The 27,191-nt window shown below is 39.2% G+C and overlaps 1 protein-coding gene across 1 annotated transcript in view; it reads left to right on the top strand.

Annotated features, from left to right (window-relative positions):
* snrka (SNF related kinase a) overlaps window positions 1-23,582 on the top strand; it is a 51,855-nt gene extending 28,273 nt beyond the window's left edge. The window contains exons 3-6 of the mRNA XM_079625725.1: window positions 1,752-1,893; window positions 15,087-15,299; window positions 17,054-17,188; window positions 19,925-23,582. Coding sequence (XP_079481851.1) covers window positions 1,752-1,893; window positions 15,087-15,299; window positions 17,054-17,188; window positions 19,925-21,257 — 1,823 coding nt within the window. The 3' untranslated portion in view covers window positions 21,258-23,582. The remainder of the gene's footprint in view (window positions 1-1,751; window positions 1,894-15,086; window positions 15,300-17,053; window positions 17,189-19,924) is intronic.
* Window positions 23,583-27,191: the final 3,609 nt, after the last annotated feature.

Genomic DNA, 27,191 nt, shown 5'->3' on the forward strand with positions numbered 1-27,191 from the left:
GGACAGAAACGGTCCGGAGCCACAGGCACGGTGCATCACCACGTCTGCTCTGAGCCTCAGGTGTACTTCTGCACACTCCACAGCAGATTGGAGCTCTCCGCGGGGCCATTATCAGATAAAACATCTCCCATTACCTCCTAGTAATGCACCCCTGCCATCTGTGCAAGCTCGAGCAAGAAATCATGCCTCTTCCATTTTCTTGACTGTGTTGTCAATTTCATAAATGGGGCTGTTAAAGTGGTGCTTCTTGCCAACGCGAACTGCAGTGCCACTGCCATAGTTGCGCCGACATCCTCTGGGAGTGAAGGGCTAATGGAAGTTTTGCTTTTTTCATTAAAGTTACATCTGTACTTGGAATTTCTGATTTGAGATTAAGTTGTGGATGTCCCTGCAACTGCTCATTCAGTGGGTTTTTTATGCTATTTAGTTATTGAACCTAGCATTTGTTAACTACTTCCCATGTGTTTAGACAGTCTTGTCTCGTGTGGTAGATTTTGGCTGCGACAAAACAATTTTTCTTATTCTGTGGCCCACCCACACTGCTAAATTGATTTAATGTCTCTGCTAATGGGCTCAACCACTTCTTCCAAACTGTGTTCTTTTCTGCTGCTCACCACCTGAGTGCAAAGTGCACATTTAGATGCTGCACGATTACAGAAATGTTTTAATCAATGAGCATAATCACACACCTTTAAAGCTACAGAGTTTCTAGAGTTTCACTCAGGGAACTCAGGGACATTTCTGTGCCAGGCTATAGTCATTCCAACTAACGCCACCTCACAATATGATATTTGACTAAATGACATGCATACGCCCACAGTTTTCCCAACTGTAACCAATGGCGATTACATTTTCATTTATTGTCGCAAATGTTTATTTTTTACGACTCTTTTAGTCAGTCTAAAACCCTGTGTTCCAGTCCTACTTTTGTTCTGGTTCTTCTTGTTCACGCAAAAATTTATTTAATCTATTTATCTATTTATTTAAATCTTTCTTTTTTAGCATAATGCATAAGAAAGAACAGTTTGAGATTATATGAGTGACAATGATGACAGAATTTATTTTGGTGTGAAATCTGAACTAATTAAAAATTGTGTTCACACATGGTACATTTGATTGGCTCTGAAACTGAATTCAGTTTGTTTCCCTTTTCTTCAAAACGCTCTATTTCAATTTGAATCGTGTGATTATTTTGTGTGCTGTGGTGATAGTTTTTCACTTCGCGGTGAACTATTTCTTTAAGATGTTCACACTTTGTACATTGGAGTTTGAAACCAAAATCAGTTTTTCCCCCTTTCCTTCAGTATGCTTTTTTTTTTTTTTTAAGATTGAATCATACAGTTATTTTGTATGCAATCATGTTTCAATGACAGCTTTAGCAAAGTAACCGAAAGTTACGGTTGGTTGAAAATAGGTCCGCACCAAAACCAGAGACACAGCTGCGGATTTCTTGAGAAGCATAAATCAAAACTGAATATAAATGCAAATAATGTGCCAGATGTTACTCTTTGCCAAATTCTGGCTTGTCATTGAAGGTGTGTAGACCTTGACATGCACTCAGTCACGCTTATCTTGAGTCAGTTTAAGGTGTCAACCACAAAAAACATAGCCTAATGTTATACAATACAATACATTTGTTTCATTCTGCCTTCCTGAGGCAATAAAGGCTCTCTGATGATTTTCATCACTGTTTTAATCAATGAAACAATCTGTTGAAAAGGCTGACGACATTTTCACCCTCTTCCCTGTAGATATCTGGAGTCTAGGGGTCATCCTCTTCATGCTAGTGTGTGGTCAGCCCCCCTTCCAGGAGGCCAACGACAGCGAGACCCTCACTATGATCATGGACTGCAAATACACTGTACCTGCCCACGTCTCCAACGCCTGCAAAGAGTAAGTCAGTGCCTTGACCTCTGTCTCGGCCCCAGTCGGATCATCTCTGGCATTTCCTGCATCTTGAATGTTGATGTTTGTTCCCCTAGGCTATGGAGACACAATGGCTTTTTGGAGCATTTCATCGTACATTCATTATCTAGAAAGCCAGACACAGTGTTGTTGACATGGATGTTAATAAGCTACCTCAGACAGACTCGGAATGACCTTCCCAGAATCGAAATATCTGTCTTGCTCGACTTTTTTTCTTCTTCTGTGACTAGTTTGAAAAGGTCTTATGTGGAGCTGTCACGATTATATGAGTTTTGTCAGTTATTAATTGTCATACAAATAATTGCAATTAATAATTTAATTCAAGGGTGGCACCAAATTGAATGCTTTTAGGGTGTATAATGGGGATTATGAATTTTGGGTTGTGTAATGGGGATTATGATCTTCATTTTTATAAAATAACATTGTCAAATATGCCCTTTAAAGGGGTCATGACATGAGAAACCAAATTTGCCTTGATCTTTTGGTATATAAGAGGTCTTTGTACCATTTAAACGTCCTGCAAGTTTCATAGCTTAAGACGGCCTCCCCATTATAAACGAATCATTTATTTAATCAAGCTCGAAATACAGCTCGTTCTGGATCCATGGTAAGAAGTGACGTCACGGTACGAAGTGACGTACCAGCGTTTGCATATGACCGCCTCCAGCAGAAGACAGTTACGCTTTAAGCGCAAGGCAACTACGCTCATTTCGTATCGTTGTCGCGCCCGCGCGCTGTGCGCTGTGCGCGCCTCACAAGTGTTCAGTCGACGGACAGCGAGTGTGGGTCTGTGTACAGGGAAATTACGATGCCGCAGATGTGCTGTTCCTGGCTGTGGACAAACAACATCTTTGAATACGCTGCGAAAGATCCAGTCGTCAGGAAAAAATGGATGCACTTTATTTTTTGCGGACGTCTCAGTCACGGCAGTGTTAGTTTAAGCGTTTGTTCTGAAGGATGACTGTTTTGAGCTTTGCCAGAAAACTGCTGCTCAAAGATAAGTCTGTGCCGACTATTCTGGGCTCAACATCGACGACGCAAACTGTAAGTAATGTATTTAAAACTTTAAACTACTTTTTAAATACGCTGAAAGATCCAGTCGTCAGGGAAAAATGGATGCACTTTATTTTTTGCGGACGTCCCAGTCACGGCAGTGTTAGTTTAAGCGTTTGTTCTATACATTTGAAGGATGACTGTTTTGAGGAAAAAAATCCCAAAATGATGCTGGCTTTGCCAGAAAACTGTTGCTCAAAGATAACTCCGTGCCGACTATTCTGGGCTCAACAACGACGACGCAAACTTACTTTTTACCATGGCTAATATAAACACATTTGAATAAGAGAATCTTGAAAATATGTCGCCTTTCTAGTAGGCCTACATGTGATTAGTTAAATAATGTTAAACTGTTAGCAAATTAAGCTATATGATAATTATGCAACAATAATCCGTTTTCAAGTGTCTCGGGTTAATTTTTTTTTTATTAATTCAAAATAGTTTCACTTTCCATGTGGACAAGAGCTGATCCAGTCTTCGTTGTTGTGGTGATGGTTCATTTTCCTCTGATTCCGGCTCAAACATAATAAGGTTTTATCATTGCAAGAGCCATCGCTTCGCATGCATCACCCACCCGCTAATAAACAGTTGCGCCGAATCCGCAAATGTTCTGGCTGGGGGCGTTAATAATTGATGCATAGGCACTGACGTTAGCCAATCATAACAGTGGGCGTTAACACTGAACTCTTAAAGGGGAAACACCCCCCAAACAGACTGTTTGAATCAGAGGATGAGAAACAGGGTAGGAAAAGGTCATAAATCACTACATTTTAAAAGTTTTTTGTAAAAAAAAACTATAGTAATACTATAATTGCACCTAAGGGAACATAATAATAAAATAAAAAAAACCATGTCATGACCCCTTTAAAAGCTAAACGCAGACTTTTATGGTTGCAAGCCATTCAATGGATTGGACTGATGAATAAAGCATGAATTTGATGTAAACAATAGATCTACATAATATTAACATACGCAGTTGATAGAGGGAATAATCTATTAGCCCTACAGTTATGACAGCATGAAATAATATTTAAACCTGTACCATTTTACATTGACTATAGTAGTAGCACGTAGTAGCATTAGTTAGGTAGGTAGTTCTAGTGTTTTATCCTGAAAAATAGTTAATAACCTTCTAACCCAGACATGCAAGTGCTCTTCTCGCCACAAGTATAGTTGTATGACTTGTTTATAATAGCACACGTCATGAATAGCTGCGTTTTGTAAAATAACAAATATTAGTTGGCCTATTCAATGTCCTGGACATGACTGCTAAGTACAAAATTAGACCTACATGCGTCAAGAGATTTACATGCCTTTTCTTTCTTACAGACGTGGATTTTTTTTCTACAAGGTATACGGAAATGTCCACACATTTCTCTTATTTAGCAGTTGAAGACCTAAGGGAAAAAGAGATCTGATGTGTCCTTAAGGTGTCAGGGTGCTTGTGATTGGTTAACCGGGAGTCAGAGTTTGCGTTGTGATGATGGGCTGTTGCAGCCAGACAGATTGTATTGAGTCAAACAGCACGGTTATGTAACTGATAAGCTCCGGGCATCTTTACAGAAGCCAGAACTAACCTTTCTCATTCACTCACCATATTTTCCCCCCTCCACTTCAAACTGTGTCGTTTAGCTCACACTACTAGCTATCTCTTGCGGTTTGTCCTCAGGAACTTGCATGTCAGGCAAGTCTCTGTTTTTTTTTTTTTTTTTTTTTTTCAGTTCTTTGTCCGGGATTTGTGAGCACACATGTTTAGTGTTAACATCTTTCAGAACTACTGCCAACAGCTAAAATTAGACTCTGCTTATATCATAGCTTAAATGGAAAGGCTGTTCACAGAGAAACAGCGCAGAACACACACATGCATACTTCCAGCTGGTGGACACGCTGCAATCTGGTCCAAAATGGTTTGTGTGATTTACATGCCCTGCCACTGTTTGAGCAGAAATCTATCTTGGAACATCTTTTGATGTCTCTCCAGCTGTAACTGATTTTCTTTGCAATATATGCAAATTAATTGACATGACATATGGTGATTAATTTCAATTAATGAATGTATTAGTATTTGCTCCCAAATTATTATCAATAAAAATGTTATGTCTTAATTATTAGAACATTTTTCAAAGACATTACATTGTGTTCACCAAACCATTGAAAAAATATTTCAAAATCTGGCTTTAGACTTTTTGTTTAATGTTGATGTAATTGAACATAAGCCTATTTATTATCTTCTATATTGACTGTAAAGTGTTTTACAGTCGACCGGACAAGTAGCCTGATTAGAAATTTAATAAGAAAAAAATAACTAGGAAATCACTAAAACGAGAGAATGATTCTGATTTGATTTAAGTTGCGATCGATAGTGGATAATAAATGTATTTTCTGACGGTAACAATGTTGTGCTGTTAAGCTCACACAAAATAAATAAAAGTTAAACACGTTAACAACATACTGCCTATAAAAATTCAAAATGTGGACAAAATTTTAACTTATGATATTGAGAACTGTATGATAGAGTTGCCCTCACACGATGAGTGCTGTTTTCCTGAATACCCTCAAGATTGAAAATTTGACATTGATTTTATACAATAGTTCAATAAAGTTGAAAGTCACTTACATTTTAGATGCAATATTGACGGATAGATTGCAAATCAGGTTTATTGGCAAAATTGACAGACTTTTAGCTGTTTGCAATGAACAAATCAAACAAAAGTAATTGACACTAAAAATTCAACTGAAAATGCAACTTTTAATGACTGCTGCAGTCTCAAAATTGTTCAACCCCTTCATGACAAGCATCTTTAGTACTTAGTAGAAGACCCTTTTGCCCTTATGACCTGCTGCAAACGAGATGTATAACCAGCGTTTCTGAGGAATCTTAGCCCATTCCTCATGAGCAATGGCCTCCAGTTCAGTAATATTCTTTGGTTTGCGTGCTGCAACCACCACCTTAAAATCCCACCAGATATTTTTTTATGGGGTTCAAGTCAGGTGACTGTGATGGCCAGTGTAGAATCTTCCAGGACTTCTTCTGCAACCAAGCCGTGGTGGAATTTAAGGTATGCTTGGGATCATTGTCCTGTTGGAAGGTCCAATGACGCTCAAACTTCAGCTACTTCACTGATGGCATAAAGTTTTCTCCTAGGATTTCCTGATTCTTCAATGAATCCATCTTGCTTTCCACACGCTGCAGGTTTCCAGTCCCAGAAGATGCAAAGCAGCCACAGAGCATCACCACCGTGCTTAACTGTAGACAGTGTTCTTTTCATCATATGATTCTCCTTCCTCCAGACACATCGCTGATCCGTAGAGCCGAAAAGTTCCAGTTTTGTTTCATCGCTCCACTAATCTTGTCAAATGACCTTGGTGCCGACGTCAGGACTTTTGACAACACTAGTGGAGCAAAGACACACACAAAAAAAAAAACTCTTCACCGAGCGCTAGCGCTGATACACACAGGAGCGTTTGAAAGCAGGCGTCTATCAGTGGATGTATTAGGGATTTGCTGATTGATGCCTCCTTTCAAATGCTCCCGTGTGTATCTGTGTAAGCGCTCTGTGAAGACAACATGTTTTTAAAGCATTGAACACAATGGCCAATCAGAGACATGTATGTCGAGCGCGTGAACACAATGGCCAACCAGAGGTGTTTAAGAATCAGTTCAACAGTGCTCAAAATGCTAGAGGGAAATGCTGGTATCGTCACATTTTAAAAATGTCTGTACCAAAGTCGGTACTTTTGACATACCTTACGCTTATTTATATAAATTGGAGACAACTATTCTTGTGCTTTTGGGTCAGTATTGGTGTACGTCTTGGAGTTCTGAAATGCGTTTGGTACACGCCTGTGCAGCTGAAACTTCAGTGCCTGTTGCCACCAAGTCTTGCTGCAGGTCGTTTGTTGCCTTCTCAGAAATCCGGTTGCAGCCGTTGATAGCTGCCTTTTCTGGCCCTTCCGTCTAGTGTAACCACTGTTCCTTTAACTTTGAACTTGCAAACTATGCTTCCAACAGTGTCTCTAGGAACATTTAGTACATTCACTATCTTTTTGTATCCTGTTCCTTGTTTGTGAAGGGCGATGATATCTTCCCTTAACTTTTCGGACCACTTTTTGGAGTACAACTATATACACAATTTATATTGCACTCATAAGTTTATCAGCCGATTACGTTATTTGCACATGCTTAATGCCTTTTGTGCCTACTTTTGATATTTACAGGATTATTGTTTTCTGATTATCACAGTCTCTGTTTAAGATACATTTTAGTACCAAACAAATTCAGAAAAGTTAGCTTGTGTTATGATAGTTCATCCTGTCATTTTCACTTTCAGAGTGAACAAGGTGTAAACTGTGCAGCGGGGTAAGGATATGTGTTGGGTCTTGATGTCGTTTCTCAGCGGAATGCAATTGTTAGGCTGTTAAGTCTCACACAATGCTCAGTTGGAAATTATATGAACAGTTGGGCCAGTTTAGCACAAAAAACAAGTGTCATCGATGGTAAATATTTCAGTACATATTTGCGTAAAGAGCAATTGATAAACTCAACTCATTCATAAATGCAAACTACTCTATGAATGAAAGGAATTTTAGTTTTTGTCTTTGTAAATGTGACAGATTGTGACCTATTACAAAGATGTTGAGATGGTTATTCAAAGCTGCATCAGAATGACTTCAGAGTAACCTAGTTTAGCCAGTTTCTCAAATGACTAAGACTAATTTCAAACCACAGCTTTAGAGCTGCACGATTCTGGTTAAATTGAGATCACAATTTCCCCACGATTCTGAATACAAAATAACTTGTATTTAACTAGAGTTCTGACAAAATGTTAATCGACGCAGTCTATTTAAAACGTTTAATTAATCTGAATGAATTATTTTAACAACTGTTTGAATGGATAATTCAATGACTCACTCCTAAATACTTCACTTGTTTCATTACTGGATGAATCAGCGGTTTTGAACGAATGCTTCAATGACATTGGCAATGGCTTCAAACACATTTTTTAGCAGTCACTTGTCTCTACCCTGTGGCGTAACGATGTAATCGATACAATCTTTATTACTTTCAAAAGGTGTTTGCTCTTTTTATCGTTATCGTAGACATCAGTGTTTATATCAGAACTATACACTTTAATCATAGTACCCAACTTCTGTGATAATATGAATATTTGTAACACAGAAATAACAAAATTGCATGTTGCTGCATCTGGTTAGTACATGGTGTTAATGCATACGATTTATTTGTTTATGCATACTTTGTTAGAAGCAACAACACATCGTAGACCTGTAGAGTCAACATTAGTAGCCTAGATGTTAATAAGGTTAACACTGTGAGCTGTGGAAATGTTCACACGGAGAACACTGTTGGCATTTTTGAGCGAACTCTCAGTGGGGATCCAGTCAGGTCCAAAAGTCACTGAGCTGAATCTCCTTCATTCAGCAAAGACCACCAAAACAGTTTTAAGAGTTATTTTGGTGTTCATGTCAAGATTTTTATTTATTTTTCTAATATCTTGTATCTTACGTGATTTTTTTTTTCTTTAATAACATTTTGCAGTTTTTGCCTTTCATAGTCCTCAAATTCATTTTTGTTATTATTCTCTGGAAGTTTAATAAATATGGTAATATTGGATGATAATCATTTAATGTGCAGCTCTCTCGGCATCTTCAAATGCGAACAAGTGATGCATGAAAAAAATTAAACATTCCATTAGTGGTTTTATTTGTTCATTTTCATTTTTCCCTCAATTAGTTTTCTATTTTTGTCCTGTGCTTTCATCCTTCTCATTTGTTTTCTTCTCCACTTTTCTTGGTGTTTGTCATTTTGATTTTCACGATGGAACTGCATCTGCTGCACAAACATGCTCTCTGTTACAGTGCAGTGTGGTAATTGTGATGTATGGCTTTATCTGCAAACTGTCTCCACTAAAACCAATATTATAGAAACTTATGGTTTTCTCTGAAAGGATTTTCTTTACCTTTCAGCATTATGTTTATACATTCCATTACTTAAAGCATACTTTTAAGCAAGCTTTTAAGCTCTTTAAATAGTCAGTAGATAAGAATAAACGTTAAAGTTTTTTTTCCTGTTATGTTAGAATACTTCCTTAAACATCCTTGAAAAAAAAAACTGAAAAAAAAAAACTTAAGTAAACTTGATATATCGTTACATTTACAACTCCATTTAGTGTCACTAAAGGTGCTTTTCCGATTCAAAGTGTGTGTGATTATAGACTGATCGTTATAGTTGCGCCGCCTCAACTGCCGCTCCTCGGCTACCAACGAGAGGAACGTCTTCACCTCGTCTACTGGCCATGTACAGCCATTTCTTTTTTCAAGTTCTGTGCAACGGTCGTTTAAATCAAGTCGTTTAAAAAAAGTCATGAGAACGAATTATACTGCCGTGGCTGTTACTGACTATTGAAACATAGCGGGTTTGGTGTCTCGTGTCGCAAATCCAAAGATGCTGGTAGTGACGATTCTCTCTGACCAATCAGTGATCAGCAGTGTTTACACGTCACATTTTAGTATCGGTGCGGCTCGCTTGGAACCTCAACCGAGGTGGTACTAAACAAATGACCTGGTACTAGGTACTGTACACAGTGGAACATTAAAAGTTTACATTAAAATGAAAGCAGAAATTATAAAAAATGAAAATCTAATTCAAACTAAATGATTGCATTGCTCCTTTAAAACACTTCTAACTGAGTAACCCTGCCCTGTGTGTCAACACAAGGAAAGATTCTTCAGCAACTAGTTGCGCTATCTGTCAGTTTGTCTTAATATCTCCTCTCATCAAGGTGTGCCCTGCTCTACGTCCAACCCTGCGGGGCACTTCTGCAAATTCCTCCTGTGACTTTATTTTATTCCTTTTTCTGTGTTTAGTTTGGCTCATACAGCATAAACTTGCAGCGTTTAAGACTGACATACACGTTCAGGGTGTATTTTGGCCGTAAATATGAGCCAGCTGTGTGATTCAGCCCTCTCTGTACCCCTGTGACTGCTGTCGGGTTGCTTTCTTTCTCGGCGTTGCAGAATCACAGATGAATTTGATAGGCATTGCAGCACACCATGTGGTTAATACATGTACAAGCAGTGGTTGGCTCATCAACATCACTCTGCTTCCATCTGCCACCATTTTAATGTCAACCATCATTAACATGAATAATTCATCATTATTTGGTTACTTTTTTTACTCTACATTCTTTGAGGAGAAAGAGGGTTTTGAATTTCATGTGGATCTTATCCATATTCTTGGTGCAACGCTAAAAGAAAGCATCATTTGGATTGACAGCCTACAGCCTACATTTGTGTGCTGGATGTTGTGTCTTCTGTTATTTTGCAGGCAGTGATATCCGCTGTTGTTATCCTCGGAAGCCTCTGGAAGAGCGTAAACATTCCAAACAGATTTCCACGGTTCCTCCTGCGATGGCCTTTCCGCTAGCAGAGATACTGGAGATAAATTTAGACTAAACAATCAAAGTGCCCATTTCTCAGCTGGGGTGGGGGCATCCTTTACAAATCTCTGCTGAAGTTGAAGTGTTAAGGCCTCGATATGCTCACGGCAAAGTTCTTTTTCCGTTCTTTTGCTTAAAAATAAGTTTGAAATATCTGAGGGGAAGCTTTTAGATGATTATGGTAGTGCTGCATGATCCTCTCAATAGCAAAATAAACATAATGATGACAGCGGTGAGAAAACAGCCATTAAGAAAGCTTCTGATCATAGCTATATATCTTTGTACAAGCTCTTGTTTATGTATAACTTTTTTCAATCGATTGCTTTAAAGCAGTGTATCTCAACTGGTAGGTTGCAAGACTGTTTTGAATCGTGGAGTGTTGAATTTAGTAAATTTTTTATAGGCTATATATGATCAAATTCCTAAAAAAAAAGTGGGTCACGGCTTAATGACCATGGAAAATGTGGTTCGTCCCTTGGCCAAACCAGTTGAGAACCACTTCTTTAAAGCAAGCAGCTTTACAGTATTAAACATGAAAAAGTAGTGACAGTGTCGCTTTCAATAAAAATTACAACTTCAATTTCTACTTTAAAAGCAGCTCTCCAGTGTGTTTGTGTTTTTACTCACGTCTGACCTTGACAGACTGAATTGAAGAAATTTCCACGTCAAAAAAGGCGAAGCTTTAGAACACAACTACCTATTATGTAATCGATATGGTAGCTCAAAGGTGTTGATTGTTAAACACCCAAACTTTTCCAAAAAAAAAATTGCTTTGGCAAGCTGTGCAAAAAACTTTTTTGTTTTGCCAGATTTTGTCCGAAATGCTGTCACCGGTTTGTTCTTTGATTTCTGTTGAAGTATATTGGGGTCTTACATTTCTGCTTCACTTTTATATATATTTTCCCCCTGGAGAGTAGTTGGGAATATAAACCTTAGCTGTAGTGGTCTGCTACACTGTTTTGGACCGTTCAGCAGTGATGGAGTGATTATTAGGCTTGAGTAGCAGTTTTATCAGGGTTGCCTGCCATGCTGGAGATCCGTGCAGTGTGTGGAAGTGGTTGTTGACAGCAGTCTGCCATCATAAAGAGATAGTCAGTCCATGAATCCAATGCTGAACCCACTGCAGCAAGATGACAAATGTTAATGTGACATGTTGACTGGTTTTTACTTTAAATTTAAGCATTGATGTTATTAAAAATGATTAACTCTGCAGTGCCATTTCTTTAGCACAAGTGTCAACAAATGTAATGGTAAAAATTATGAGGGTGTGTGTAGAGGCATATTGCCATGACCTTTTTTCTTAGAAGTAGCCTTTCTTATACTTTTGGATATTTTATGTTTATGGTTTCTATGTATTATGTATTGTCTTAAGTGTGGTTTGCTGAATCTCCCGTCTGCACAAAAAAAAAAATCCTTGGGTACTAATAAAGACTTGACTTTGATAGAATTTTTTTTCTAATATTTAAAATATTTACACTCACACCATTGGTGCTTGGACCCTAATTATATACCAATTTAAATATTTATCGAAATAAATGGATTGGAATTAAATTGTATTAAGTAAATTAATGTCTTAATCTCTTTATTGTTGACATTAATTGTTGGCAGCATTTTATTATTTCATAGGCTATAATACGAGCATTTTGAGCATTTGATTTGATTCCTCCTTCATTTTAACTGTCTTGCAGCTTGTCAGTGCCTCTCTGATTTCTGTTTTAAGCTCTTTTGTTTGGATTTGGTTTTATCTCCAGGGCTTTTCAGACTGGGTATTTTAAGGAAATCGCGTCAGGCAGATTAATTTAGTCACTGCCTGCTTGCATAATATTCTCACTCTCATTAAACAACTACCTCTATTTTCACACATTTGATTCGCATGTGAAATTCAAGCTATTGAGGTACAGCCCTCCACTTCAACTGCAAGCTACTCAAATGTCTAGCTTTTGTGAAATCTCAATTTGCCTTTAGCTGATAAGAACATTGAAAGTAGTAAAATGACCTTCACAGAGAGGCTGCGAACAGTTAGCAACTTGGCATAATTGTCATTACCAGATTGAGACAAGAGTGTAAATCCTCACAGAAAAGGAATAACTGTTTTAGATAAAGCCCTGAAGCAGAAGGAGCTTTTTTCTACTGTGGAGAAATGGAAAGCTCTTCTGTAGCATGAATATTTCATAGACAAATGTGTTAAAAACAATGACAGGTTAAAAGTATACTTGGCTATGAATCTAAGTGGTGTCCTTTTTCCTGGTGACAGATTCTTTTTGGAGGGGGTAGATTGCTTTCTTTGCCATAAGGAACCAGGAATGTGACTGGAAAGTGGTGTGGCATTAGCAGCACAGAACTGAAGACTTTACTTGCACCACTTTACAGCTCGCCATTTTTTTTACTTGAGTTGTGAATGTGAGTTTTGTGTACATGTCATGCAATAAAAAGACGTAAAAGGTGTACCATGGAGTAATGCAAGAAACATCTTGCTATTGAGTTGTCCTATGAGCAAGAGCAACATACACTGTGACCAGTGTAGTTAAATTAATGAAGAAATGACTATTATCAGACAGTTATTTTCAGTGAATCAAAGACATACCTCATGACCAGTGTATACTGATTCACAAACAAATTACTCTTATGAACTAGTTGTTTTGTATTAATGAATCAAAAACATACAATGTGACCGGTGTGATCTGATTCATAAACAAATGACTCTTATGAGCCAGTTCTTTTAACGAACTGTGAAAAAAAAGGTAATAATCAGTTTGATACAAACCTAAACTGAACTGAATCATTTAGATCGGTTACTGAATCAATGTTTGACATTAAAGACTCACTATAAGATTTTTGGATTAAAATATCCAAAAACCACTTGAACAATGTTATATATTTTGTTGATTTATGTACTTGCAAATCCCAGAGAAATAAGCAGTTTTAACCGCATCGCCTATCAATGACATCATACCCACGTTACCCTCGATTTCTGGTTTTATCATGGAAACCACGACGCTTTAATATATTATTTGTTTTGTTTAGCAAATGTTTGGATACATTCATAGACAGAACTAATCATTGTTTTACAGTTCAACACAGTTAGTCTCGATTTCTTGATTTACCGCGAGTACCATATATACCATGCCTAATATCGATCTAGCTCACTGCAGTGTGCAACAAGTGTCTCATATAGTAGCCGTTGAGCGAAAGCACGGAGTAGCATTATAACAACTATTAACACACTCGAATATGTCTAATCTAATATGATAAAACAGCATTGCGTTACCCCAGATACACATGACCAGAAGAATAATAAAATAATATTGCGGAATAATAAAAGCTCCACTGCTCTCGAGCTATATCGTGTTTGTCTTTCATTAGCAGTCACTCCAGCAGCTTTCGTAATGTTAATAAATCTTTAATACATTACCGGTCATCCATGAATATTACTTCTCCCGTCGTATTATCCACCGGCTGTAAAGGGGAAGACAACAACTCCCATGATTTTGCTAAATCAAGGCGTCATCAAGCTGCGCCTTTGTTTGGAATAAATTACCTCTAGTGGCGAAAAATTACATAGTGTGCCTTTAAACGTTTCAACAGCATATTAATAAACTCAAGCAGCCTTGATGACTGGAATACCGAGAAATAATTTATTCGCAGCCTTTGAGATGTCAGACACAGTGCATAGTTTGATCTTTTGGGCTTTTTAATGTTGACATTGAAAGATTACATCTGGACCCCATTACTTCGTCCCACAGCCTTTGATAACTACACTCTTATTACGTTTCACTAATGACAGGTGTTGTTGCCAGAATGCCCAATGACTAGTTATTTCTGAAAACCCTGGAGAGGAAACGTCACCATGACAGCTTGCAGTCTCGTCCCCGATCATATTGTGATGGAGAAATTGTGGCTTTAATCACTTAGGTTCTGTTCTGAACGAGTTCTGAATCCCATTTTTGGCATTATAATAGCAATTTTAGATGTACAGTTGGTTGATAAGAGCCTGGCAGCATAATCAAGTGGAGACGAACAGGCAGATTCTCATGTCTATTTATTCTCTCTGCCTTCACAAATTTCCAGCGTGCAGATAATGACTAGAGCGGGCTGGCTGCTTCTGCAGCTCAGTGGTGCTGATTTTCAGACTGCCGCTGTAAGCCTGCTGAATCTCCTCGGCTCTTTCATGGTGGTTGGGCTGTAATTTTGCCACGTACGTGTGCTGAATGCTGATGCGCCCCGGTCGAACTTTGCCTCAGCGGCTGCTCACAACAACAGCAACTCAAGTCATTTTCAGTCAGCTAATACAAGTGTTATTGGCTTCTCTTCGGTTAATGATAGAAAGGCCCTCTGTGGCAGCTACATCTTAAGCATGTTCCCTATTCACTTTCAGTGTAAATAACCATGTAAGATGCCTATTGCCTAGCTAAACTTATTCAGCGAGTTATAATTTTGACCTTTGAAACATGGTAACTTAATAGTGACATGAATATCATGGAGAATTTCCCCCCCCCAAATAAATATTTGGACTAGTCCTGAACTAATCCTGGGTTTCCAGCAAAGAATGACACAGTCCTGGGTTAAGGCTTGAACAGTGACTAGAATTAGGCTCACATGTTCAAGAAACGTTTGATGTGCATCCTCATCTTCTCTTTCTGTTCTTCACAGCCTGATAAACCGAATGCTTCAAAGGGATCCGAAGAGGCGAGCATCACTGGAGGAGATCGAGAGCCACGCGTGGCTTCAAGGGGTGGACCCATCTCCAGCTACCAAATTCAACACCCCACTGGTGTCTCACAAGAATCTTTCAGAAGAGGAACACAACGGCATCATCCAACGCATGGTGCTGGGAGACATCGCCGATAGAGAAGCCATCATTGAGTAAGGCTTGTTGTAGGCTTGTGATACAGATTTTAATAAGCTGAGATGTACAACATTTTCCACAGAAGTGTATCTCTGTTGTTCTTATATTTGTCCTTAAGCAGGACTGTTTTGAAATCAAAGACTGTGTTAGAAAGAGCGTCCAGGTATATGTGTGGTCATCTTAAAGAATTTGGTATAAAGGGTTCCAAAGCACTTTGCTTGAAGATCAGTGTTCAATCCGGTTGCAATGACACCTGTCAAGTAATATGTCTTAGCCAACATCTTAGGGCCAAAAAGTACTTTACACAATTCAAGAAAGCTTCTAGCTACACAAGCTAGATTTCACACATTCTTGCATTCTGAAATGTGTATCTTAAATTCTTATCATTTTTAGCGTTGCCATAACAGGAACTATAGCAGAGTTAGCCTGAACTGTTGTCTTCTGTGTTAATTTTTTTTTTCAAGTCAACTACTGTAATGGCAGAGCAACAGTTAACAGTCTTAAAGGGGCGGTCACTACACTTTTCATTCCATTGACTTCCATTTATACGTATGCGAATGCAAAAAGTGTTCCCGAATTCGCATCACGTGAACGCGTGCGACCAGTAGCAGATCGATACTTCACGGCGTGACCTCTTGGCTGAATTAATATAATTATATTTATGACATAGTCAAGTAGAGTATATTTTTTACATTTTCAGTGTATTACTAAATGTTATATGTTGAATTCATGTTTATAAAAAAGACGCTGCAGAGCGTGACATCATATCACGACCGCTGCAGTGTCCGAATAAGTTTTGCATGCTCAAATTCTAGTGTGACCACGGCTTAAGTTAAACCTTTGACTATCAAATCAAAAGGATTGATTGTGTTGTGTTCTATTCTGTTGTGTCTATCTAAGCTATTGTAAGATAACATGGTTTTATTATTAGTAGGGTACCATTTTTGTTGAAAAATAAGTTCATCCCGTTGACAGTGGAGCATGAAACGGAACATAGTGCAGAAGACTCCTGCTGTACAGTCTTATAGAAAGATGCATGCTGGGTGACAGTTCAAACTAAAGCACCCATCAGTCTTTCCTTTATGTCTTCGATTCCACTCCCTGGCAGCTGGGGAACCCCACTATGAGAAACCGCAGTCAATCTGCCTTAAAGGAACCGTCAATATGTTTTAAAGAGGATGTGTACTGAATGATTTAATTAAAATCCCATGTACAAGTCATTCTTCCTTTTCCCAAATGTCCTTGTTTCACACACACACACACATAAGTTAGATCAAAACATAAGTGGCACGCACTTCTTTGCTCATGTTAAACACTTGAGCATGTTAAACACAAATGTAAACATTTACACATAAGAGCTGAACTGGGCCATGAATATACACCATGACGTGAACTCAATCCTTGCCAAAAGATTGTCGCTGCATGATTCAAACTCATTTGTTCAATTGTTGGTATGCAATCCCTGAAGAAGCAGTGTAATCTCTGCTAACATGTCCAGACTCACCATCTTAAAAAGCTGAATGCAGAATGTCCCATTTGTATTGGCACAGTGTGCTATCTGAGATTTTTGCAGTCATTTTAGTCTCAGGTGTTCAAAATGTATGCCACTATACAAGACCTTTTGAACTGATAGAAGCCACATGGGTCTCTAGTTGTTAGAGCCGTGGTTTACTTGTTACTGACATGCCAAATTTCATTGTCTAAACTGGTGTTTCTCTCTTACACACTGTATCTCCTTCTCACTTGTCCATTCTCTTTGCTCTGCCTCCAGAGCCCTGGAGACAAACAAGTACAACCACATCACAGCTACTTACTTCTTGTTGGCTGAACGGATCTTGAGGGAAAAGCAGGAGAAGGAGGTGCAACCTCGTTCTTCCAGCCCCAGTAACATCAAGGCCCAATTCAGGTACTTCTTGGGGGGGTTACTCCATCTCTGCTGTCTGTTATTTATACACTCATGTTTTGTCAGTAGAATGCTATGTAGTTATGAGATGTATTGTTAAGTCCTCTACGGTTTCTTAGTTTTGGTGCAACAGGCAAAATTCATAACTCCATGTTGAAGGTATTTGAAAAGTTTTGTGATTTGTACTCATTCCAGATTGTTGTTGCAGTTTGAAGCCACGTGTTATTAAATGTTTTAAATCCTTAAAAAGTCTTACTCATGTTATTTGTTGTAAGTGTCAAAACTTAGTCAAAAATATTATCTTTCAAAAGAGTTTACCATGTCATGGTGTACACAGGCAGGCTAACTGCAGGTTTTTTGGCTCTTGGGAGTAGGCTAGGTGTCAGTGCTCCGAGAGGGGCTGGCTTCACTATAAGAGGTTGTGAGAGGTCAGCTCTGCTAGATGTCAGTATCCCTGTCTGTTCTCTGTGCTGTGTGTGGACAGCCAGCACATCCTCTGAGCGCCGCACCGGGTGACAAATGTGTTTAAAAGATGAGGCTGAAATTGGTTTGGACTGACCTAGAAAAGCAGCGAGGCTGCGGATGCTTTTTGAAAGGAGCTGGGAATGGAAGAAATGAGAGGCTGTGGTGTGGGAAAGTAGTCAGAGAGGAACATGTCGGATGGAGTGAAGAGAGGAAAGAGTCCTCAGGATACAGCAGGTATCATGAAGGGTGACATTCTTATTATTTTTTTTATGGGAATTCACATAGAAATATCAACAGAATGGAAAAGCAAACTAAGCCTCCCAGATTCTTCCCAGAATCAATTCGGTTGTAGCCATTGGTTACCCAGATCACGATTGCATTGTTCTCGTTCATCAGTGTGCCCTTCATAGACAGAAAGAGTTTATAGGCTGTATGTACTCAGAATTGTAATTCCTCATCCTAGTGGAGAATATAGATGAGTGGGAGAGTATAAATTCTGCCTGAAACGTTATTTCACAGTATGAGGTTGACTTTTGAAGTTAAACAGGTATTTCCGCATGCATAGACTGACAGCATCATTTGCTACAGCCTTAAGCCATTGCAGACATTATCTTATTCTTTTATTTGATGAACAGATACGGAAATGTTTACAATCATATCTCATCAGGCTTCTAAACAAACATTAGCTATAGTTTCATAAATCAGACTTGGTCTTTGTCCACTTATTCATTATATCCTAAAAATAGTAATACAAGTAATGCAAAAAACGGGCAACATTTTACCAAGCCATTTTACAAGTTTCACTTGTAAACTCCCTGAAACTGTTAACAAGGATATCTGCTATCCTTGTTAACAGATTTTCTTTACTGATCTCTCTGAGCAAAAATGTGATTTAAATATTTGTTTAATGAAGGCATTTGCTGCATTTGTGTTTGCATTGTTTGGTTTGTCGTCATACCAGCATCAAGTTTATGGATGTTGATGTAATGACAACCAGGGTGGACATTGTTGGTGCTCTGTTTCACTTTTGTTTCAAAAGCCTAGAGTATCACCTTAGCAAAGTATCTTTCCATAGCAACTTGCATAAGTGCACACACTGTGCTGTGTAAATGATACTCTAGCAGGAAGGTAAGGATATAAGAAAAGACAATAAAAGCAAGTTGCAGCATCAAGTCAGAGATATATTTCTGAATTGCCGTGTTTCTTGCTCAAGTGCTCGGCACAAGAAGCAAGTCTGGCTTTTTTGTCAAGGACTGTTATTAAAGGGGGGGTACAATGGTGTTTCATGTATTCGGAGTTGTTTACAGTGTTAAAGAGATGGATTCTCATGCTAATAATGGCCAAAGTTTGAAAAGTTATTTTGAACGAATAACAGAGAATTTCTGTGCTGAAAATCATACTTCCGGGTTGCAACAAGTTTCGGCTGGTTTTTTTCTATCGTAGATCTAATGACGTAGACCAGAGTGGAACTCCTTATATGAGCATTGCTCTCGGAAAAGCGCGTTCACGCACACGTCGACCAGAGGAGAGAAAGACCGCGCTCATCGACGCGCTACTACCGGAAATCATCATCAGCAGCGCTAAATAGGAATGGTTGATGTCAAGAATGTCTCCAAAAAAGTGTGTTTTGGGATGTGAGGGAAAGTTTGCCTTGTTCAGCTTCCCAAAGAACCCAGTGTTACTGGAGCAGTGGATGCAGTTTGTATTTCTGGGACAGCAAAGGAGTGTGGCAAGTGCGGTTTTGTGTTCTGGTCATTTCAGTGACGAATGTTTTATTAACAAGCCCCAGGTCGTCGCTGGATTTGCAAACCGGTTGCAATTAAAACCTGGCGCGGTCCTACCGCACCACGATCGATAATAAGCAAACCTTCCCGCGCGCTCCCTCTTGACTCTATAAGCTCCGCCCACGCCCAGAATCAAGGACCTCGGCTTTTTCCGGATAGAATCGGAAAGCTGTATTTTTATTTTATAAATATGATGAAACTAAAGACTTTTTGGAGATATGAAGGACGCACTATTACTCTATAGGTACTCAAGATTAACATGAGATTGACTGAAACTAAGTATTTTACCCCCCCTTTAACATTTGGGTTGTTTTCCTAAGGCACTCTTGAGCTTCTATCTTTAAAAAATATTTTTGGCAATGTCCACCTGTACTTAATATTATCCTGCTTTTAGTCACAACCTAATGCTGTTTTTGACTTTAAGGGAGATTGTACTCTATTTAAAGCAAGGTTATGTATTTCAAGGACTATGTTCTTTTCTTTTTTGCAGGCAGTCATGGCCAACTAAAATCGACATGCATCAGGATATCGAGGACAGCTTAGCCTCTTCGTCCATCTCTCATGCTGGGGGTCCACAGGCTCCGGCTCGCAGTACAGAGAGCCTGCTAAACGGTCACCGCAATAAAGGGCTTCTGGAAGTGAGCCGTAGAGAGGAGATCAGCGAACCCTCCAGCAGCTCTGCTGTCCATGCTGGTCTGCCCCCAAACCCCCTTATGCCTGGGGTCATGGTCCCTCTTGCATCCGCTTCAGCCAAGCAACGAACTTGCCTCTTTCGAGTGGAGGAAGATGAGGAGGAGGAGGAAGAACATGAGCCTTCACCGTTGCCGGCCCAGGTGGTATTGCGGCGCAAACCAGGGTCCATCACCAACCGACTTACATCTAGAAAAAGTGCCCCAGTGCTCAATCAGATCTTCGAGGAGGAAGGTGAGTCAGATGATGATTTTGACATGGATGAGAGTCTTCCGCCCAAGCTCAGCCGGTTGAAGATGAACATAGCATCTCCTGGTACAGCCCAGAAGCGTTACCACCGCCGCAAAAGTCAGGGCCGTGGTTCAAGCTGCTCTAGCTCGGAGACCAGCGATGATGATTCAGAGAGCCATCGCCGACGACTAGACAAAGACACAGGGTTCACCTACAGCTGGAACCGCAGGGACAGTAGTGAGGGTCCACCTGGAAACTCTGGGGGTAATGGGGGCGGTAGTAGCGGAGGGCAGAGCAAACCACCTGGTGAAGGTAACTCAGGACCAGACAAGGGCAGCCCTCCAGGAGGAGGAAATACAGGTGGTAGTACAGGAGGGAGCAGTGGAGGTGGCGGGAGTACAAAAGGACAGGGAGGCCCTTCCAGCTGTTCGCGTAGCAACAACAACAATGCTTCATCTGGCTCAACACGTAGTGCAGCCCGGAGTGCAGGGGAACTGGTAGAAAGTCTAAAACTCATGAGTCTGTGCTTAAGTTCTCAGTTTCAACATCGCAGCTCTGGAGGGGGTGGTGGGGGACGGTTTATCCTTGATCCTCAGAGCCTGTCCAGCGTTAAAATCCAGGAGAAGTCCTCCTGGAAGATGTGCATTGGCTCCAACAACAGTCTAGACAAAGTGATCAACCCTGCCTTGAATGGTGGCATTGGGGCAATTGAGCATTATCAAGACCAAACAGCAGTCATGTTAAATGAACTTGGCCTGGTCAAGGAGAACAATCTGAACTTGAAAAATAATGTTCTCCAGCTACCTCTGTGTGAAAAGACCATCTCCGTGAACATCCAGCGAAGCCCCAGGGATGGGCTACTCTGTGCCTCAGCCCAGGCCAGCTGCTGTCAGGTCATATGATGGCACAGCACACGGCTGGTTCTGAGTGGATTGTTCCAATTGCCACATTTGTAGCATATGATGACTTGAGTTCTCCACCAGTAGCTGTATTTGACCTCTCGTGATCCCAACTTGACCTTTAAACCTGCCTTCTGTGTCGTCTTAATCATTCTCACAACTTATTTATTAAGTTTCTTCTCTTGGACCCATTTGTTTTTAATGAAGTGCACGCTGCTATCCTTTTCCTTTTTTTGTGTGTCTTTATTCGTTTTGCCCAGTTAAACTTTAATAGAATTCAACATTTTGTTTTTAAGTCCTGTTTATTTTGCTTTTATAGCCCTTGAAATGCAACACTCTTAATTTGAATTCCATGGTTCCAACACCACCCAATCAATCAAGAGTTGTGGAAACTGTATGTATAAATAAAATGACCTTTTAATAAAGTGAGGTATTTAAATTAAGACCAACAGTATGTGATAGAGCAGAACATGGCAATTCATAATGCAAGCACTTAAAGAAGCTCAACCTATAAATACCACAATTGGTTTTAAGCCCCAAAATGATTGTAACGAGATGGTAATACAGTTAAAGCAATAGTGAGAGTAAATAATAAGCCCTGTTTTTATTCATAGTGCTGTCTGATGAGTCTTAAACTAAATTACCATTTTGCGTTTTTTTCTTCTTCTTCTCTCCCTCCATTTTAAAGTGCCATTGAAGTGTTTCCTCGTCACCTTTTAGAAATGTTCAGTATAACTAAATTTTTGAGGTTAGTGACAATCAGTTGCAATAACAAGGGGAAATTCCCTTAAGGGGGCTACGGATAATCCACATGACTTTATTTGAATTACATTGACACATTCACCATGTTCTTGATTTAAGTCACACCACATACGTTTTTTTTTTCTTTTCTTTTTTGTGTTGTGTATATTTGAGGGATCATTTGGGATTTAAGTGCAATTTATCCGTTCAAGCTGGTAAATGTTGTTTTGCGAAATTATGTAAGTAATAATGTTTATCAAATTCGCATCCCAGACAGCACTGTGGATACACCCACACATTGTGTTCATCCTAGTTTTTATCAAATTATCAAATTAAAATTGCACTACGGTATAAGTAGAGACTACAATTAGGATACTTTGAATCACAGTGGGGATAATTAGCCTTTACAATGCTGTTCCTGCCGGAGCGAAATCAAACCCGCAGACAGCGACAGTATTCAGCTTGTGTTGTACTGAATATTTTAATGAGAACGTTGAGCCAGTACCCGTCTTTTTAAATGTCATTATTACACGATGAAATTTGAATGGAGAAATGATTTTATCGTTAAGGACTCTTCTTTGGCTTAAGAAATCACTTTCGGTTGCAGATACCGATCTCTTTCAACCCTGTTGTTCTTGTACCATTCAGCTTTGAGTTACTGTATAAGTCTCAGAATTGACTGGCCTTAGGGGCTGTTTATAAGTATGTACATATATTATTTTTTTTAAAGTTTATTTTTTTGAAAGGACTGCTGTTTTAAAATGCTGTTTTGGATGCGAACCTTAAACTGGCTTATAGTTGGGATAATATGGGGCTTTTCTGTCACCTGGCCACCTGATAACAGATAAATAATGAAATGGTATGTCATCTATTCAGTGTATGGCCACTCTTTCAGGAAATATGGCTCAAGAGTTGGTCATTGGCTGACCATCATATGGTATAGAAATAAGTCAAAGCTCTACAGGACTGAGTGTGAAAGAATAGGTTGAGAGATTTAAAGGGCATTTGCAATAAGCTAAGCTATAAGTTGCAGCTATATGTAAATATATTTTTTTGTTTTGTTTTTATATTTCAAACCTGTACATCCTCTCTCTTTTGACCCAAATTTATCTTAAGTATTTCTGTTTGTCTTGTCTTTTTGTTTAAAAAAAAAAATAACGTCTGTAAATATTGGTGTAAATATGGTGCTCTACACTTAGAAATGCAGTGTTGGACTTCTTGTTCATAGCTGTAATATAGCCTTATTAGATATGAGTGTCAAGAACAGAGCAAGGGAGGGTGAATAGAAAACAGTGCTATATGCATTATGTCAGTCTCTGACTTTGTCCTACCCTTATGTAAACAGCTAAACGACATGTGCATGTGTTGTGCGTTTGACATTTTTGATCCCCGTTCATTCAGAGGAAAAGAACCACCACAAAATGTTACAGGACCAAACCATGTACTGACGTTAAAAGAAAAAAGAAAAAAACAACTTTGAACAAGCAAAATGAATAAATGTTCTGTTGCTGAAACTTGTCCTTAAAAGTTACATATAGCTATGGTGATGTCCAAAATTAAATGTGAAATATGTTGTCTTTAAACCTGGACTTCTTTTGTCCTTTTTTTCTGTTGGGATTGGGGGTGGGTTTGGTTGGGTTGGGGTGGGGATCACTACGGTTTTCTCATTGAATATCTTGTTTCACTCCAAAATACATCACATTATGAAAGTAAAATGATCCACGCTATTTATCTGTGGGCTTTCTGTACAATAGTAAAAGTCTCGGTTCAGAGGACTGGACACTGTGGAAAGAGGTTAAACTTGACAAGAGTGCTGCCCACAACACCCTGCTGCTGAAAGGTATTTGCTCCTGATTTACTGCCCGCTTGTGCTGCCAAGGAGTTTCCAATAACCCAGAGCTTCTCAGGGTCGTCTCAAGTACACACTTCTCATCCAAGTACATGTCCAGCATCAGTTTAATGGTCAAACACACTATTTGTGTTGTCAGGAGAGCACCTTGCGAGCACACGGACACGTTCTGCATGGTGTCATTGCTGCTCAGTGGAAACTGCTGAGACCGCATCAGTCTCAGAAAGTGTGACAAGCTGTTCCTTAATTAGACTTGAGTTGTAAGTTGGTTAGTCACACTGCCCTCAGTCCTCTGCGTCTTCACACTTGATGTTTTCTAAAGCAAAGTTATTTGGCTCCCAAAACCTGAAGTATTTTTAAATACTTTTCTGTAATGTCAAATACAACTTTAATCAGCAGTCTCGATCAAGACAAGATGAGAAATGACTGTTTACATGCATAACACAATGCAATCACATATAGTCAGATTTTCCCTCTCAGTTTCCCTTAGTTTACCTACCCCAATGAAACAAATTGCTTGCCTGTTGTGTTAAAATGTTTGTAAAAATGGAAAATGTGTGCTTTAGACCTGGTCACCAAAATCTAACTAACATTCATATTGAGAAACTACCAAAAAGCTGCTCAATACAACAATTCACCATGACGTCACAACAGTAATAGATGTTCTTCCGGGTGGCAAAAGCCGAAGCGTTCCTATGGCAACGCTAGTAAATTGCTTGGAAGAGAGACCATAGACATAAGATGGACACAGCGACCCCATAGACTTCAACGGAGAAAAGTGAAGCCCATTTGAAGCACTCACTTCCTGATCGCCAGGCGAACTGCGCAGGCTCAAACTGAGCTTGAACACGTGAGCAACGTGTCTGACAGTTGTCAGTCTTCTAGTAGCTGTGCGGAGAGAAATCTGAATCATTCCCTTCCGAATCTCGCAGAGACGGAGAGCGTGAGCATTAGCTGTCCATGAGCTAGCAGCAGGATCAACTTTATGACTCTCTATGGGCTTCTCCCTTCACTTTATCGGACTTAATGCCTCCACGTCCCCCCGATTGCCTGCGAGCTTCTCCGCCGGTCTATACGGTAATTTCTCTACAGTGCGACAGAGAGTCGCGTGAGTTATGACGCAATCGTTAGCCTATTTTTACAAAAACGGCTTCTACGGGGCCATAACGTAAGGTACAAGGTAATGGAGCCTTTTATACATTGTCGAGTTTCTTTAGAAATAAATAATGGACAAATGGAGTCTTTAGACGCATCAGATGTAAAGTTATTTGCTGTCAAAGTGACGCAAAAATGAATGGGAGTCAATGGAATGCTAACAGCAGGTGAAGTTCTGCTACAATGGCGGCGCCCGCGGAGGCTTCAGTTTCCGGCGGATGGATTACCCCCTTAAGAGAGAGACCCATCATCGGCAGTAAAAATTTAATAAAAATATTTTTTTTTATTAAATATTTTTTTTTTATCATAATAACAACTGTATTTAATGATTTAAGTAAAAATTAAACTAAATATGTAATATAGTAGGCCTACATAATTAGCAAAATACTCTCTATAGCTCTTTTTTTAGCCAAAATAACGTGCTATATATCATGGTCTTTAAATGGCTTTCCTGAGGTAAATGTTATGTGACATAATTGTTCTCCAGCTGTGTATTGACCTCTTTGCGCGGTTGAAAAACACTGATTGGTCGATATTAGGTATGAAGAATATATATTTCGGTAAGTTGCATGAGAAAATGGATGTGTGGCGTGAGAGCGTGTGAAAAGTGACAATTGCGTGAGTCTCACGGTCAATGGGTGGGAGTTGGCAGCCCTTTTTTACTTCAGGCAGTGACTGGCAATGAGTCTGATCTTCAAAAGAGACAAGTTTACTAATATTAGTCTCGAATTTCCCCGGCTGAAGATAAATGCTTATGATTTTGTAGATGGACCGTTTTGAAAATACACGAAGCAGAGTTGAAGGGCAAGCAGGGTTGGCAGCAGAAAGGTAAACGTTGGATGAATCATATCATTTAGGGGATCATTAAGATTTCCTACTTTTAGCACTACTTTTGACGACACAACGACCACTCGCTATAACTTCCTCACCCACAGGAAATTTGCAAAGAATAGAGATGCGTATTTGTGTATGTATATATATAAAACCCCCTCCTCCCCCAGCTCCACCTGTCTAAATCTGCTACGGGATTTATGTATGACTTTGCAGCAGCAGCATATCTTACATGTCTTCACTGTTATATGGTAGGGGGCGCTATTACACAACTTCTGAAAGAGACAGAGTCTCCATATTGATACACATGCAAAAAAAGAAGCAGAAACAAGCGATAGCATATGCATATGTAAAATAACACAATCGTCAACATTAAACAGCATATAAATCAAAACTGCCTAAATGAAATGTCGACCCAGGACGAGCTACAGGACTGTGAAGCTTTGGGGGTGTTGATGGACTCGATCTACTCCATCTATGTTTTGATCATCGTTCTGAATCCCATCTGGATATAGTCCTTGATAAAAATGTGATTTTCACAGCTTTTTACAAAACAAATTATGAAACTTACCCATATTCAAGTGTTGATTAAAAAAAAGCATTAAGCTAGAATGAAACGGCTTTCTTAAGACAAATTGCACGTTCAGATATTAAATACAACAAAATATTCTTGGGGCCAAGAAATCTTGTGAAAATGATCAAAAATGCTGGCAGTGACTGTCAACATTTGAAAAAAATGCTGGCGGGGAAAGATTTAAATAACTGAAATTAGCATACATCAATATGTTAAAAATGCTGTTAATGGCAAATATGAGCATTAGCGAGAAAAGAACATGCATGCTTTAACTTATTCAGAATATGGAGCTAATCACATACAAATACACTGAAAAAAAAAAAAAAATCTTGACCTTCTGCTTAGCCAGAATATGGACCTCAGATCACACAATTATGTGCTAAATCTCTGAAATGTCATTAACGATAAAAGTTATTTTTTTGGTTAGGCAGCTGCTGGGTTTATGACTGATAGAAGACATCTTCTAAACACACACATCTCACCCCAAGCTCTAGGATGTCTCAAGGATGAAGAACATGTTCTCTCAACATTTAACATGTTTATTTTCAGGCAGAGAATATTGAATATGCTTAATTCAAGTACAGTACAGGGTGAAGTGGCCTGACTCTGTAAACAAAAGCCATAACATGTAAATGTGATAGTGATGTATAAAGGCACTGCTATATCTTTGGTAGAACTCAGAGTCAATGAAACTGGTCAATTCAATACCTCAGAACATTATTACAATACATCGTTTTGTTTGGGATTTTTAGGACCCAAGGTATAACCGCCTCTTTACTAGGGCTGT

Source organism: Phoxinus phoxinus (genome assembly GCF_949152265.1).
Source record: "Phoxinus phoxinus genome assembly, chromosome: 10".
NCBI lineage: Eukaryota > Metazoa > Chordata > Actinopteri > Cypriniformes > Leuciscidae > Phoxinus > Phoxinus phoxinus.